This window comes from Sturnira hondurensis, unplaced genomic scaffold (assembly GCF_014824575.4).
Source record: "Sturnira hondurensis isolate 20B ecotype Veracruz unplaced genomic scaffold, ASM1482457v3 Scaffold0000566, whole genome shotgun sequence".
Taxonomy (NCBI): domain Eukaryota; kingdom Metazoa; phylum Chordata; class Mammalia; order Chiroptera; family Phyllostomidae; genus Sturnira; species Sturnira hondurensis.
The window spans coordinates 801,033-818,228 of NW_028073197.1; the positions used below are offsets into that span (position 1 = coordinate 801,033).

General features: G+C 36.2%; 1 protein-coding gene and 1 pseudogene across 1 annotated transcript in view; both read left to right on the plus strand.

Moving 5' to 3' along the window:
* The first annotated feature begins 1,692 nt into the window (after positions 1-1,692).
* Positions 1,693-17,196, plus strand: part of UBA6 (ubiquitin like modifier activating enzyme 6) — a 73,351-nt gene continuing 57,847 nt past the window's right edge. Inside the window, exons 1-4 of the mRNA XM_037042082.1 lie at positions 1,693-1,810; positions 4,186-4,248; positions 14,112-14,206; positions 14,697-14,725. Of these exons, the coding sequence (XP_036897977.1) occupies positions 1,740-1,810; positions 4,186-4,248; positions 14,112-14,206; positions 14,697-14,725 (258 nt within the window). The 5' untranslated portion in view covers positions 1,693-1,739. The remainder of the gene's footprint in view (positions 1,811-4,185; positions 4,249-14,111; positions 14,207-14,696; positions 14,726-17,196) is intronic.
* LOC118984261 (60S ribosomal protein L21-like) lies at positions 11,803-12,541 on the plus strand (annotated as a pseudogene).

A 17,196-nucleotide genomic window follows, 5' to 3' on the forward strand; every position in this document is an offset into this window, starting at 1 on the left:
CACCATAGATTCTCTTTCATATCAAATTGCCCCCATGCTTTGGCTCTTTCTCCAGGAAAAGCCCAGTCTCTTTTGAAAACGTAGACAGGTAATACACAAGTAAACAAATAAATATAAACCAGAAGGTGATAAATGCTAAAAAAGAAAATAAAAGAATTTTACACTTGAAATTCCCTCTGTTTAGAATATCTTCTGCTAGAATATCTAGCATGGCTCATTTAATTTAGGTTTTGGCTCAAATTTCACTTTCTCTGTGACTATCTAAAATTGTCTCCTTTCTCCTCCCCAAGTCTCTATCTCCTGATCCTTTCTTTACTTTCTTCAAAATATTTACTTTCTGAAATTATTTTTTCATTTATTTTCCACTTTCTGGCTTCCCCCAATGAGATCGAGGAAATCATGGCTCCCTGTACCTCTATCACCAGATTATTGTCTAGTCAATAGGTCCTAAAGTTTCACAGGCATTCAATATTTAGAAAGAAATGAGGAAAGAGAAATTGGAGGGAAATAGAGAAATTGGCATTATTTGTGGAGTGGGCCAAAGATATTTACATTAATTAACTTTAGAAAAAAGAGAAAAGACAGGGGATAAGCCAAGTGCTAGAGCAGAACCTTGAAAAAATGAGACAATTTGACTTTAGTGGTTATGTATAGGGTATACAACTGATTGCAAAACGTGAATGATGACATGAATGAGCAGCATGAAGTTTTCAGGTAGTTGCAATGTACAATTTTGAAAAGAAAATTGAGAGGTATGAAAGATAATGCAGTTTTACCTGGACCATCCCTCCACACTAGAAATATAAAGTTCTAATTAAGTAAAATATGTCGCATTGCAAAAGATGATGTAATATATAGTCAAGGTATATGCCAATTTTAAAAATCAAACAGATTTTTTTTTCAATTATACACTGTTATTTACACATCAGGCGTGTTCAGGGTGGTATGGCTGTTGACTTACTCAGAATGAAAAGCAAATCCTAATGTTATTGTGTGCCACTAATTCTTGTTTTCTGAGAAAGGCGAATGGGGAGTCAATGGAAAGAGAATTAGATGAAAGGCTCTTAAATATGTGTTCTGGTACTTAATCTGGCAGTAACTACCTCTGGAACTAGCTCTTTGACCTTGACCAGATCACGTACATTGACTGTAAGGTCCTTTCCCCATCCATAAAGTGAAGGGGACAAACTGGATGACCTAATGCCATTTATAGCTCTAAAATTCACATGATTGTAATAAACCTGTGGCAGTGCCTAATATGCAGTACACACCCTTACGTGTCAAACGTATAACGTCCTAAAGTTAGAATCCCAGGCTGGAAATCTAGAGTCCCCTACTACTAGTCTCTGGTTATTTATTTTAAAAACGAAGGGGTTTCCACTTCTTGCTACAAAACTTAAGAATTCTGATACGCAGCTTTACCATTTTGTTGGTCACTGGAATCCTCTGGGCTTGGCTGTGGAACCAGAGGTGACGCGCAACTTTACTGTTTTGCCTCCATTTAAGTCTGCCGCAACCTTGCCCTGTGGTGCTCACTGCAGCCACCTGCAGCAAGGCCCGCCCCCCGGCCACACCCAAACCGGAAATCAGGACGCCCCTGGGGTAGACGGGAAAGCGGGGCGGGCTGCGCGCTCCCCAGGCCCGCCCCCTCCGGTGATGTCACCGCCCGCCCCTTGACCCCGCGGTCCCGCCCCCTTCCCTGACTCCCTGTATCCCGCGGCGGCGCTTCTGTGGAAGCAATGGAGTCATCTGAGGCTGTGATCGCACCTCAGGGGGAAGAGGCGTCCTGCTCTTCCTGGGGCGCCGGCAGGTGAGAGGAAAATTGTGGGCACGAAAAAGCGAGGGGTGGCCAGCAGGACCTTGGCGCCGGGTTTCCTCTTCAACCCTTCGCGCGAACAGGGAGCGCGCGAGAGGCCGCGGGGCCGGGGCAGACAAGTCTGGACCAGCGGAGAGAGCGCACGGTGTGGGTGTGGTGGCCTGGGCTCGGGCCTTTGCGCCCCCGGCTTCGCTGGAGCGACAGTCCAGTTCTCGTCCCTTTCATCGCTTTCTCAGTTCCGGTTGAGGTCTACCATCCTTCTTCCTCCCAGTCGCCGGACGGGAAGGGTGGCGGGGAGGGCTCCAGCGGAGAGTTTTGGTCCGCTTCTCTTCGTGTGAGCTTCCCAGACCTGGTGCCTAACACATTTTCCCCTCCTTTCGGTAAAAACAAAGCTGAGTGCCACTGTCGTGATGCTCCACTGAGCTCCTCTGAAAAGTATTATATCACCGGAGGGAACTTGGTAATAATGAGTCAGAGGCAGTCAGGACATCCTGAAGACCTCTGTTGACCAGTTGGTTTTCAGGTTCTTCACGACTTTTCCACTCCTAGAAAATCAGGCACGTTCGTGTAGTTCCTGTTTCAGTCATCTTTTAATTAATAAAACGGATTAATACATGCTGCCCTCTACCAAAATACAATATGCCAAAGATAGTGGTGGATATATGATTTTGATCTAAAGTGAGACTTCTGTAAACCTGTAGCTTTTTCACGAACTCCGGATTGAAGGGATGCTTTTGATACTATGGTTATTGCCTGCTGTTGCCAGCACTGCCAAATTCACCTACCTGGGGGAAGTTATGCAATATGAACAGAAACTCCCCTTCTGTCAAGAAAGCATCTTTGATTGTGATTTTTGAACCATTCCAGTAAGGTAGAACTTTCTGAAAAGTAAATGCCGGTCATATTAAGTGACAGAGCTGATTAGCTCTTTTAGGTGTTTGGAATACTGTATTGAATTCTTAGTGGGTCATACAGCTATAGGGGAAAGCAAACAATAAACAGCTAGTGATAAGTGATCTGAAGAAAATTCAGCAGGTTAATTAATTAGGAAGTGACCTAAGGAGGAGGGGAGCCTTTTCATTGATAGGGTGATCAGGAATCTTCTGTGTAATATTTGTGAGGGAATATTTTAGTAACTCAGAGATCTGAAGGAAAAACATTCCAAGCAGAGGGAATACCAAGCGTAAAAACTACAGTGGCAGCCAGCTTAGCTTTTTAGAAGAAAGTTGTAGGAGTTGAGATGGGAGAGATAATTGGGAGGTAGACCTTATAGGCCCGTTTAAGCATGGTAAGGTATTTGAATTTTATTCCTAGAACCAAAGGATAGTTCTAAGTCTGGGAGTAATGTCTTACTATATTCTAAAAGATTTAGGCTATTAATGTGGAGAATAAATTTAAGGGGAAGGGCCATAGTATAAATAGAAACACCAGTTAGAAAGATTTTAAATTAATTCAGACAAAATACGATGGTGGTTTAGCGTGAGATTATACTGATTGAAATAGTGAGACATGATCAGATTTTGAGATCTCCTTGGAAGAAAGACCTAATAGGACTCACAGATAGAGAAAATGAAGGAACAAGTTAAGAGGATCCCTAGATTTTTTGGCCTGAGCAGATAAATGGTTGGCAGTACCAGAAACTGGATTGAGAAATGCCCGGGAAGAATAGATTAAGCAGAGGGAACTGAATGAATTCTGTTTTGGACTGGTTAGGTTTGTGATACTAATTGAACATCAGAATAGAGATATTCTGGCAGATGTGTAAAATCCGGAGGTCAGAGGAGAGATCAAACATGGAGAAATAAGTTTAGTTATTGTCAGTATAAGATAAATTCCATGGATTGAATGAAATTATCTAGGGAGACTGTATTTTAGAGAAGGTTTATGGTCTGCATGATCAAAATTGCTAAAATATAGACCCAAGAGAACTTGCATCGATGATGAAACAACACCTGAGAATAAAACAACTATGGGTTATAATTTTGCAGTAAACACAGAGGGTAGGCAGTCAGTGAATTTAATTTTGACCTATGTTTTAAATCCAGGTAAATTAGTAGATAGTAAAATACATATGTATCTGATTTGTAAGGCCTACTTTTAATAACTGGTGAATATGATCCCATGTATAATTGATTGTTACCTTACTTACAGCAGAGGTCCTCAACCTTTGGGCCCACACGAAGAGGCGAGCTTCAGTGTAATGTGCTTGAACCATGCCGAAACCATCCCCCCAGTCCATGAAAAAATTGTCTTCCAAAAAACAAGTCCCTGGTACCAAAAAGGTTGGGCACCACTGCCTTACAGGATGTGAACATTGAAAAATCATGATTGCCCTTATAAATTGTGTGTGTGTGTGTTTATTTTTTCAGCACAAATACACATTTGCCCATCATGTCAACAGAATTGGTGGAAATTGATGATGCATTATACAGGTAAGAATTTTGTGGAAACTGAAACTTATTTTCCCAGTTCTTTGTTTTCAAATAATGGAGTAGTCTATTTGAAGATATTATTAGGCCTATACTAAATTTTGTGAATATATCTTAAGAGTTGCTCTTGAGTTAAAAGTAGGATTTCTGGGATTTCTTTTTAACCAAATATAGCCTGCAAGCTAGAATAACATTTAAATACCAGTTGCTTTAGGCAGTATGACCAAGAATGGTTCTGCTCTCCACTACAAAATATACCTCTTGTTTTTGGACATGAATAAATACTTATGTTTTTGATAATGCAGGATTCTCATGAAAAACAATCCGTTCCACTTTATGTATAGTTAGTTATTTAATCATAATTATAGATTTAGTTATATAGTAGCATCTAGAAAATGTTTACTTTTGAGTNACATTTAAATACCAGTTGCTTTAGGCAGTATGACCAAGAATGGTTCTGCTGTCCACTAAAAAATATACCTCTTGTTTTTGGACATGAATAAATACTTATGTTTTTGATAATGCAGGATTCTCATGAAAAACAATCCGTTCCACTTTATGTATAGTTAGTTATTTAATCATAATTATATATTTAGTTATATAGTAGCATCTAGAAAATGTTTACTTTTGAGTGTAATCTTATTAATAACATTGCACATTTGCACTACATAAATAGTGGAGAAGTATTGTTGTGATTAAAGAACTGTGGTTCAAATGGAATTTAGTGGGACTTTTTTACCATACTTTTTCATGAAATCAAAATACTTTTAACAAAATTAAAAAGAAAGTAAAAACATGTATGTTGCTATTACTGCTAAGAAATTTTTTAGTACTTCATTTTTTGTGTGTGTAAGATAGTATAATCTTGGTTTAAAGTTTTTAGCTTTCCTTTTCATATAATCATGACAAACATTTTATGTAGGTTCAATCTGAAACGATAAGCTCATGTATTTTGAATTCTTCTTTATATATTTTTAATGTGACTTGCAAAGTCATTGTATTGATTTCAAATCTGTTTTGTGCTGTACACTTGGAAAAAGTGGTTAAAGACTCACTTAATTTTGCTTATGTGAAATTTTTTTTACCATATGTTTTCCAGATTATAAATTATTTCAGAAGTCACCTTAAGTTTGGACTAATAATTTATAATTATGATGTTCTTAATGTCCTTTTAATCATATTCTTGGGATAACAAACGGCAGTTCCTTGAGATAGCAATGGTTAATTTTATTCATTTAGTTAAAGTCCACATGAAACTTTTATATCTCTCCAACCCAGAAATTGCTGATTAATAAACATAATTTTCAGTAAACCAGAGATTACATTTTCCATTTGCAATGCTATGTAAGTAGGCTGCAGTTTACTTGACTGAAACTTACAGAGATATTGGTTTAGGTAACGTGTAGCAATTCATATATAATCAGGTAATGCTGGATCATAGGTAATTTTATTTTTAAGAATGCCCATACTATTTTCCATTGTTTCTGGACCATTTGACATTACCACCAACAGTGCATGGGAATTCAAATTTCTCCACATCTACACTAACACTTCTTATTTTCTGGGGTTTGGGTTTTTTGTTTGTCTGTTTTGTTTTATAATTGGCATCCTAACAGATGTGAGGTAATATTGTGGTTTTGCATTTTTCTGCTGACTAGTGATTTTGAGCACCTTTTCATAACAGCAACATTGTGTGTTATCTTTGCAGAAATGTTTGTTCTAGTCCTTGCTCATTTTTTAATCAGGTTATTTCTGGGGGGGGGAGGGGTGGGCATTGCTATTGAATTTTAACCCCTTATCATAAGATACATGGTTTGCAAATATTTTCTCAAATTCTGTAGTTTACCTTTTCACTTTGTTGTTTCATTTGCTATGCAGAAGCTTTTTAGTTTGAAGTAGTTCTGCTTGTCTACTTTTGCTTTTATTATCTATGCTTTAGGTATCATATTCAGGAAATCTTTGTCCATATCAATGTTAAGAGTCTTTTTCCCTGTGTTTTCTTCTAGGAGTTTTGTAGTTTTAGGTGTTACATTTAAGTCTTTAACCCATTTTGGGTTGATTTAGTGTGCGATATAAGGTAAAGGTCCAATTTCATCTTTTGTATGCAGATACCCAGTTTTCCCAACACTTTTTGTTAGCCCCAACTTATCATTTCCTCTAAATACACTGGCCATGCTAAACTACTTTTATACCAAATGTGGTTTATACTTTTATATCTAAGTCATCTATTCCCAGAGCTCCATTTTTTGCCTCAAAAGCACCTTTCTCTTATATTTTAAGACTCACTCACAGGTCTACTCTGATATCTTCAGTTATTTCTAATCCCTTCAGCTCAGTCCTAAACCACGTGGTTCTTGATGCAATTAAAATACTCATCGAATTGTCTGTTTTTTTCCTTATATGTCAGCCCTGTCAGACTATGAGTTTTTCAGAGTTCAGGACAATGGCACATTGTCTGATGCTTAGAAGAGTCTCATTAAATGATTATTGAATAAGGAACAAGGCAGACGGTTCAGATTGATTTGTGTTCTGGAACCGTAGATATTTGGCAGTTAAATGAGATGGCAGGAACCAAAACTAAAACAATCAAAAGATATGACAGAAAAGTCTGAAAAAGATGCTTATGGTACTTGCATTGAGCAATTTTGGTATTAAAAGGGCACTTACACACATTTCTTCCTGAAGCAAAACCAGTGCCTGAGCAAAATACAGCATTCCCTCTGCTGGAGTCTGATAGGAGGAGGCTGAAGACACCCTTGCATCTGGAAAATTATGACAACTGAAAGAACAGAGAAGTGTCTGTTTTCTCTGGAATTAGGTCATTTTGAGCAAATGAGCATATTTTTAACACACCATACATTCATAAATTTATTTTTACTTAGAATTAAAGAGGACATGTAACTTTTTGGCATTTTTTAATGGTTGAACTATTAATATCTTTAAAATGTGTTTTTACGGTACATAGCAAGTCCTAACTGGATCACTTGTTTTAAAACTGACCTCAAAACCATCACTTTACATGTTTTGTAAAAAGCAGCAAACGGGTTTTCAAAATTCCTTCCTCGGGGTACTACTTCATTTTCTAGCCGATGAACTTTTTGGCATTTTCTGTGTTGATATTTATAAGATCAGTACTTTAAATATTGTTTATTTTCTCCCAGATACTATAGTTGGTATCTGGTTAATATTTACTAGGTATACAGGTATATGATATGAATAATTGAGCCTCAGTTTATAATTACTTCTAAATAATTAGGCTTTCCTACAAAACTAAAACTCTAAAATCTATAAATCTTGAATATTAACTAAGTTTCTAATATTTGTATATATTTAGTAGGAAATATTTTGGGGGTAACAATACATTTCACTTTTTCCTTATTACTGCAAAATCTTGCCACCTCATAGTTACTGATCAACTAAATCTGAAATTGTTCTCACAGTCTAAAGACAGAGGCATGTGTCTATTTGTTTTCACATCTTTACTGCCTGCAAATGTTGAGTGAGTTAGACTGGAGCCATTTCTATAGATAAGGCCATTTCTTTTTTTTTTTTTTAACTCTGAGGATGTGTCTGAGCCTGCTGATCCCAACATGTATCTGAAGAAATGAATGAGTTCCAATCTAGGACTCCAGCCTTGGCTTTCTAACTGCTCTTAACAAAGAACTCTCCATTGGAAGTAATTAGGGCCAATTCAGATAATAATAAATTGGTGCTTTGATATCTCTTTTTCTGTACTCTTCACATATAGGTTCCTGTGTCAACATAACTATATGAAGAAGGGGTGGATATCAGAGGAGAATCAGGGCTTTCTTGAGTCTCTGTGCATAATGCAATCATAATATCAACACTATGGAATACTATAGGAAACTTGGGCTTTCGAGATAAAGGTCTTTTGGAATTTGTTTCTACTCCTTCAACTCTTCCTTCTCAGACTTTTTCTCAGATTGTCCTTGCTTTGCCTGCACCATAAATGCCAGGTTTCAGCTTTAGGATTTTTATCTTATTTCTTAATCCAAACATGCATTTCCACAATTTTAACTATCTCTATATGCTAGTAATACTTGAGTCTCTTTCTTCGGCTTTCTCCTTCCAAGCTCAAGCCTTGTATTTAAATTCATACAAGCATATAAACCAGGCCAGATGCTCAGGTAAACCAGGCCAGATGCTCAGTGAATATTTACTTCTTAAAGAAATATTGTATTACAGTGGAATGAACATGGTCTCTTAAGATACAGAAGAATATTCACATCCCAGTCCTGACATTCATAAACTAAAACTAGTTATTAACATTTCTCATGTAAAAATGAAAATAATATTTGTTATATCTTAAGAATAGTATCTTAGTCTTAAAAATGTTATGAAAAAACAATGTAAAATAGTTTTTGGCATAAAGTAGCACTCAATAGCATTTGAATCCTTTTTTCTTATTCCTCTTCCTGTTCCCAAGCTTAATTAAATGCTATCATATGTAAGGTAGAAATATGTTGTCATCCTAGATTTTTTTCACTATTTGTCATCCTGCAAAATCAATTAATTTTTTAATCCTTCCAGTTCTTTTTCTAAACCACTCTTAATTCCAGCTCTTTCATCCCCTCTCCCTGAATTTGGCATCTTCATTGAACTGTTATTATATTCTCATGTGTGATTTCTTTAGAGCTACTGTTGTCTCTAACCCATCTTTCGTAATTTATTCAAAGAGATATTTTTGAAATTTATGTCAGAGCCCATGGCCTCTCAGTTTAAAATCCTTAAATGGTTCCCCATCATCTACATTGGTAAGGCCGAACTATATAATACACATTTAGCCCTCTTGAATACAGCATAACATGATGGCTAAGAGAGTAAACTTTGGTATGATGTCTGAATTTGAATCATCCTCCACCATTTATGAATGTGGTCTTAATCAAGTTACTTAATCTCTTAAGTCTGCTCTTATTTTTCATTTACTTTTTTCCCCACAAACTTATTTGACAAATATTTAACAAGGAAAATGTACAAATTGCAAATTAATTATAAAGAATAGTACCTATGAGCTAGATAATTTCTAGTTACTTTTATCATAAGTTATGGCCATTGGCCATATCATTTTTTTTAGCCTTTTTGTCATTCTTCACCAATTTATCCTCCAGTATCCTGTTTTTAGCCTTGTCAAACTTAGTGTCAGGGATTTTATTGTACCCTACTTATAAGCTAAAAACTAGGCTAGTATCACTTAGTGGATCCTAACAGAAGACAGAAGATGTGAAAGTTAGGTTTTAAAAACAAAGGATTTCAATACTTCATTATATAGCAAGTAGCATGGGCATCAGCCTGGTGCTTCCAAGTCCCATGAAGGCAGTGCCTTGGTCCAAAAGGGGTGTTTTGTATATGGTGGGTTTACATCACAGCTGAGGAACACCAACTTTGGAGGATCCACCATTTTATGGCAAGATTGCTCTTTGTCTTGGAAAGAGACTCACTCTCTCCCTCTAGGTTATGTGCTACAAGCACAACTATGAGAAAAGAGCCAAGTAAAGAGCAGTCAGGACCTTGCTTGCCAGCTAGGCATATCTAAAGAGACGAATAGGTGTGTGAAAGACCCATGCAAGAGTGCCTTCCAACGCAAATATATATTATTTTTCACATTTCATTGAGGTATACTTGACGTATAGTAAGCTCTACATATTTAATGTGTACAATGTGATGTTTTGACATGTATATATATACTCATGAAACCATCACCACAATTTAGGTGATGAACATACCCAACACACCCAAACATTTTCTTTGTGCCTCTTTGTATTCACTTCCTCCCCTCTTCTCCAGCTACCATTTCCCTAGGCAACCAACTACTTACCTGCCTTTTATCATTGTGAAAGAGTTTTTAATTTTCTACAATTTTATTTTATTTTTTTAATTTTTTATTTATTTATCTTTAGAGGGGAAGGGAAGAAGAGAGGGAGAGAAATATCAATGTATGGTTGCCTCTCATGCGTCCCCTGCCGGGGACCGGGAACTGGCCTGCAACCCAGGCATGTACCCTGACTGGGAATCGAACCGTGATCATCTAGTTCACAGGCTCGCGCTCAATCCACTGAGCTCCACCAGCAAGGGCAATAAGTGAAATCTTTTTAAAAATACATTTAAAAACAAGTAAAGGAGGAGAATGATTTGACCAGATTTGCACCTCAGAAAGATCATTTATCTTTCTTAGTAGGATGTTAATAGGTAATAATGTAAAACTGAAAAATTAAGAAGTAAAAGTATAAACAGGTTATTGAGAAATAACAGGGTAAATATTAGAAGAAATAATTGGAAAGATTGAGAGTGGTTATCCTGGGGGAGTGCGAATTGGGGTAGGGAAGAGGAAAATGAAGGAACAGATCTTTTTTTTCTTCCTGTAAGTCACTGTAGAGTGATTTTACTTTTCTCAATTTACTTGCAGTATAGCATAGTGGTTAAAAGTATGGATGCTAAGAACAAACTGCCTGGGTTGAATCATGCCTCCACTATTTATAAGTTATATAATTTCCCTGTGCTTAAGTTTTCTTTGCTGTAAAAATGGGAATAATAAAATTTATCCCTCACATTTTTGTGAGGATTAAATGAGTTAAAACTAAAACAATGAGTGGTGCATAGTAAACATTCTAAGTATCAGCGCTATTCAGATACTGATACACAAGGAGAATACACAAGTTTACAATCATAGTAGGAGATTTTTTTCATATTGCTTTTAGTAATCAAGAAAACAGACAAAAATATGAGAATAGATTTAGATTTCATCAACATGATCATTGAAATTAATCTAAAGCTTATGTAAAGAATATTTTACCTGACAACTATAGTATACACATTCTTTTTGAGAATACATGGAATGTTTATAAAATTGACCAAAGAAATCTTCAAATATTAAAGAATGAAATCATAGATTGTGATATTTATTCATTGTCTTTGACCTAAAAGTTAACACAAAAGATAATTAGAAAATTCCGCGTAACTTTAGAACTATAAAAATATACTTTAGATTACCCCATAAGTAAAAACAAATCATAACTAAAATTGGAAAATAATGAGTATTGTATCAAAATTTGGGATGCTGTTTAATCAAAGTTTTACATGTGTATTTTTAAAAAGAAAACCTGAAAATAATTTTTATTTCAGGAAACTTCAGAAAAAGAAGAATAAAATTAAGTTCAGAAATGAAGAATAGAATTAACTAGCATAGAAAATATTTCAAAGGCCAGGTTTACAGACACCAGCCAAAGGCTAGGCCTGTGAGCAGGCTAAAGTTCAGGCATGTTATGTTAACTTTTTTTCTGCACGTAAGAATGTGAAACTACAAGGACTCTGGTAGACCTCCAGGAAGGGAGAGTAGATTGGTGCATCTACTTTAGAAAACGGTTTGGCATTATCTAATAAAGTTAATCCTGCATTTTCTCTGTAGTATATGCACTATAGAAACTACGACACGTGTACCAGGAGACATATGAGAATGCTCATGGACTAGTTATTGGCAACTTTCAAAACTGTAGAATAGGCTTTTCAGCCAGAACCACCATCTTCCAGTAACTCACCAAAATGACTAACAAAAAGGGAAGGAGGAGAGGTACCCATTACACGTTCTGTAGGCCTTTTAGAAAACATGGAGTTGTTCCTTTGGCTACATACATGTGGATCTACAAGAAAGGTGATACTGGCCCTGCCTAGTGTAGCTCAGTGGATTGAGTGTGAGCCTGGGAACCAGACGATCATTGTTCGATTCCCAGTCAGGGCACATGCCTGGGTTGCAGGCCAGTTCCCAGCAGGGGATGCATGAGAGGCAACCATACATTGATATTTCTCTCCCTCTCTCCTTCCTTTCCCAAAAGATAAATAAATAAAATCTAAAAAAAAAAAAAGGAAAAGTGATATTGTCGACATCAAGGGAATGGGCACTGTTCAGAAAGGAATGCCCCACAGATGTTATCATGGCAAAACTGGAAGAGTCTACAATGTCACCTAGCATGCAGTGGGCATTGTTGTAAACAAACAAGTTAAAGGCAAGATTCTTGCCAGGAGAATTGATGTACAAATTGAACATATTAAGCACTTGAGAGTCGAAGTAGCTTCCTGAAACGTGTGAAGGAAAATGATCAGAAAAAGAAGGAAGCTGAAGAGAAAGGTACCTGGATTCAACTAAAGTGTCAGCCTGCTCCACCCAGAGAAGCACACTTAGTGAGAACCGAAGGGAAGGAGCCTGAGCTGTTGGAACCCATTCCCTGTGAATTCACGCCATGATAAGTGTGAAAAAAATAGAAGACTTCTATACTGATGATTAAAAAAACCCCTGTAGAATAGGTAATTTATGGCACAATACAGTAGAATAGTACAATAGAATGGAATACACCAGAAATGAAAATGAACAGCTGCTCATTGATATGAATATATCTTATCATTTCATTCAAAATAAGCAAAATACAGAAGAAGGCATTCAAAATTATCCTATTTTGACTTCCAAAAACAGACAAAACTTAAATATATTATTCAAGGGTACACAAATAAGGGTGGTAAGACTATGTAATACACTGTTTCATACATACCAGAGTAGATGTTCAATAAGTATTTGATGAGTAAATGGGTAGTTTTTATGTCTGAAATAAATTGTGAATACCAATTTTGAAAGAAAAGTTTAGGTTTTATTGTATTATGTAGGGAATAAAGAAGGAAATAAAGGTAACTTGTGTTTCTAAAGTTTCTTCTGACTAAACAAGAAACCCCTTTTCAGACTTTTTAATTGAATGTGAATAGCTGATGTTTGGAAACTAAGTAAACACCTATATATTAAACAAACATACATTAAACCAGTGCGTGAATGTGGTGTATGAATTCCAAAAGAAACACTTTGAATCCAAAGGGTTCTGGAATCCTTTTATTACTTATAAAAGTAATAATCCATTTATTACTTATACTGAACACATCTGTCGAATTATTCTCATACAAATCCACTGGAAGGCCCTGGCCGGGTAGCTCAGTTGGTTAGAGCTTCGTCCCAACACACCAAGGGTGAGGTTCTATCCCTTGGTCACAGCACATAGGAGAATCAACCAGTGACTGCATTAATAAGTAGAACAACAAACTGATGTTTGTGGGTGTCTCTCTTTCTTCCCCTCGCCCTGTCCCCTTCTTTCCTCTCCCTTCTTTTTCTCTAAAACCAATAAATAACATTTTTTAAAGTCCCCCCCCAAAAATAATCCTTTGGAATGTCCAATCTTCAAAACCCATTGTGGGATCAAATGTATCACTGGTTTTTTTGAATAAATTCTTACTACTGGCTTTATTACTGTATTTAACTTTAAAAGTTGCTGGTGTGTATTTCTTGAAATTTCCATCCTGATACTAACTTGTGGCTGTTAGGATAGGTGACTTAACAAGGTCCTTTACAGATATATTTTATGGGCTTTTATAATTAAAATAATATTTGAAAACTGCTTAATTTTAAATCATCTAAACTCCAAGGAGGGAACCAATTGCTTGCTTCAGAGATTCTGTTTACAGTGAAAGACTTAAAGTGGAAATGTCAAACTCCAGTGCCTACAGTGGGCACTGAGGTAGTGAACAAAGAGCTGGATGGGGGCCGTGGCAAGTCTGGAGCACAGTGCTACCTGTCTAATTAGGTGACTCCTACTCAGCTCCATCTGTCTGTTGCCATGGGGGAATGTGGACCTTGGTGCCAAATCTGCTGTTTTTTCCAAAATGTGCCCTATATTTAGCAGTTAATTCAGAAAATTTAAACACTATGCAAGTGATCCAAAATAAGTCTTTGGATCTAGTTGCCAAGCTGTTTGCAGACATCTTTAATATAATTTTAATGAAGTAATTTGTTGTTTTTCCTTGTATTTTATGTATAGTCGACAGAGATACGTTCTTGGAGACACAGCAATGCAGAAGATGGCCAAGTCCCATGTTTTCTTAAGTGGTATGGGTGGTCTTGGTTTGGAAATTGGTAAGCAGTAATTTTTACTCATAATTTTATTTGATACTTTTGAGCAATGTAATTTAAAAATCTAACACCTTTCCTATGTATTACTTCTGTAAAGAAAATCAGATTCAAAACTTTGATCAGATTTCATTTTGATTCTTTTGGCAGGACTACTTCACAGTACTGTTACATTCTTCCACAAGGAACCAGTAATGACTTCCTTGGTTCTCTTTTTTGTGATGTTAATAGCCATTAATGATCATTCTCTGTATTTCTTAATTCATTGTGGCAGAGTACACATACATATATTCATAACAATACACTAAAATTTTAAGAGTGATTATCTCAGCGTGATATGATTACGGAAAATTCTATTTTTTCCTTATTGTTCATCTGTATCTTCTAAGGCACTTGTATTTCTTAAGTAGTACAAAAGTTAAAATTATCTAGTCAGAGATGTGACCAAGCTCCTTAAAATCATATCTACTATTTATTCCTTTTTTTTTCTTTATAGCCAAGAATCTTGTTCTTGCAGGAATTAAGGTAAGTTAGTAAATGTCCTTGGTAAGAAGGATTACTTTTTATGAACTCTCTCTCTTTTTTTTTTCTGCTTATCAGTAGTGGTTATATTGCTTACACCTTGACTTAATTATTGCTTTTTCATTTAGTAGCAAAATTGTTTTAATCCTCTAGTTGACTCTTAAAAAACTTTATATTATGGGGAAATTTTTTAAATTGTATAAAACAGTAGTTTTAACAAAACCTCATGCAGGCATCATGCAGCTAAAATTATCAGCTCATAGACAAATTTAAATTTTTTTTCATCTATCTCATTCCCATTCCCCACTCTTCCCCAACCACCAAATTCTTTTTGTGCAAGTCTCAGGCACCTCATTATATCATCCTTAAATAGTTTAGTGTATAGCTCTAAAAGATAAGGATGCCTTTGAAAATATAACCATAATATCATTTTCACACCTAAAAAATGTTTCTTAATTTTGTTGTATTAGTTCTCTATTGCTGCAAAATAGATTACCCCAAAGCGTAGAACTTAAACAACAGCACCTATTTCAATTTCTTGGGGTCAGGAATCAGGCACAGCTTAGCTGATTCCTCTGTTTGGGTCTTTAACAAGGCTCCAATCAAGATATTAGCAAGGCGTCTCCCCATCTCCTGGCCAGGGTAAGGATCAGCTTCCCAAAGTCACTCAGGTAGTTATTGACAGCGTTCAGTGGAACGTCACATTCTACCTCAGTTCTTTGTTGATCAGAAGTCACTCCCAGTTCCTTGCCCATGTCCTCTGTGGGCCTGACCTCTGTGCCCCACCCTTCCTATGCACCCGATCTCAATCTGAGCAACTTTTCCTTATTTACCTGGATGAAAAAAGTCCTCAAAGGGAAATATTTTCCCTTTGTGCAAGAGATGAAACAAAAGAAAAATGGCAGAAGCAGAAAAGGCATGAAAATTGGCAAGTCCAAAAACAGTTTTGAGCGGTGGAAAAAAACGTCCTGGTTGGTGCATTGCATCAAATGGAGAGTACTTTGAAGGTGACTGAAGTTTAAACATGTAAGAACAAATACACAGTTTTTTAATAAATTCCAATTTAGGGGGAGAGTCCCCTTTGTATATTAAGACAATCAGATTCGTATTTGATTCTTGTGGCACCATTACTTCACAGGTGATACTGTGTTCCCTCACCAGAAAGAAATAATAATCTGTTGTTTCTCTTTTTGTGGTTATTACCTGCTATTAAAGATTATTGTCAAGATTCATTACTTCATTGGGGCAGTGGTACTCTAATTCTATCATTTTTAGTTCACTTTTTAGCTATAGTAATATTTCAGAAAGTTTTTTAATCATTATGTATTTGGTTCCACTCAAGTGAACATATATATGAAAAATAGGATAAAACATTTGATTTTCCCCCCTTTATTCTGTTTTCAGATCAATCATTTCTTATCACTCCCCAACAGTGGCCAGTGAACTTGTTATATTACAAATAGGCCTGTAATACAAGCTACAATTTTTTTTCATTTGGTTAACAAATATTTATTAAAAGAGCTAACTTTTAAAGGCTCTATATTGGGCCTGCTGGGTGAAAGGGGACAAAAGGGGAAAAATTTAGACAACTGTGATAGCATCAATAAAACAAAATTTAAAATTTAAAAAAAAAATTAAAGCTCTGTAATTAGTATAGTATAAAATCTAAGCTCCTTTTCTCTTTTTTAAAGTATATTTTATTGATTATGCTATTACAGTTTTTCTAATTTTTCTCCTCTTATCCCCCCTCCACCCTGAACCCCCCACCCTCCAGCATCCCCCATACCCTTAGTTCATGTCCATGGGTTGTACATATAAGTTCTTTGGCTTCTGTGTTTACTATACTGTTCTTAACGCCCCCACCCCCCATCTATTTTATGCCCTACAATTAGGATTCTTATTCCTTGTACCTTTCCCACCATTCTTCTCCTCCCCACTGAAAACCCTCCATGTGATCTACATTTCTCTGAATCTGTTCCTGTTCCAGTTGTTCACTTCGTTTTTGTTTTCATTGTTTTTCTCTTTCTTTTTTTTTTAGGTTCATTTATTGATAGTTGTGAGTTTGTTGTCATTTTACTGTTCATATTTTTATCTTCTTTTTCTTAAATAAGTCCCTTTTATGTTTCATATAATAATGGCTTCATGATGGTAAACTCCTTTAACTTGGCCTTATCTGGGAAGCACTTTATCTGCACTTCCATTCTAAATGAAAGCTTTGCTGGAGAGAGTAATGTTGGATGTAGGTCCTTGCCTTTCATGACTTGGAATACTTCTTTGCAGCCCTTCTTGCCTGCAAGGTTTCTTTTGAGAAATCAGCTGATAGCCTTACACACACTCCTTTGTTGGTAACTCTTTTCTTTCCTCTTGCTGCTTTTAAGATTCTCTCTTTATCTTTAATCTTGGGTAACTTAATGATGGTGTGCCTTGGTGTGTTCCTCTTTGGGTACAACTTCTCTGGGACTCTCTAGGCTTCC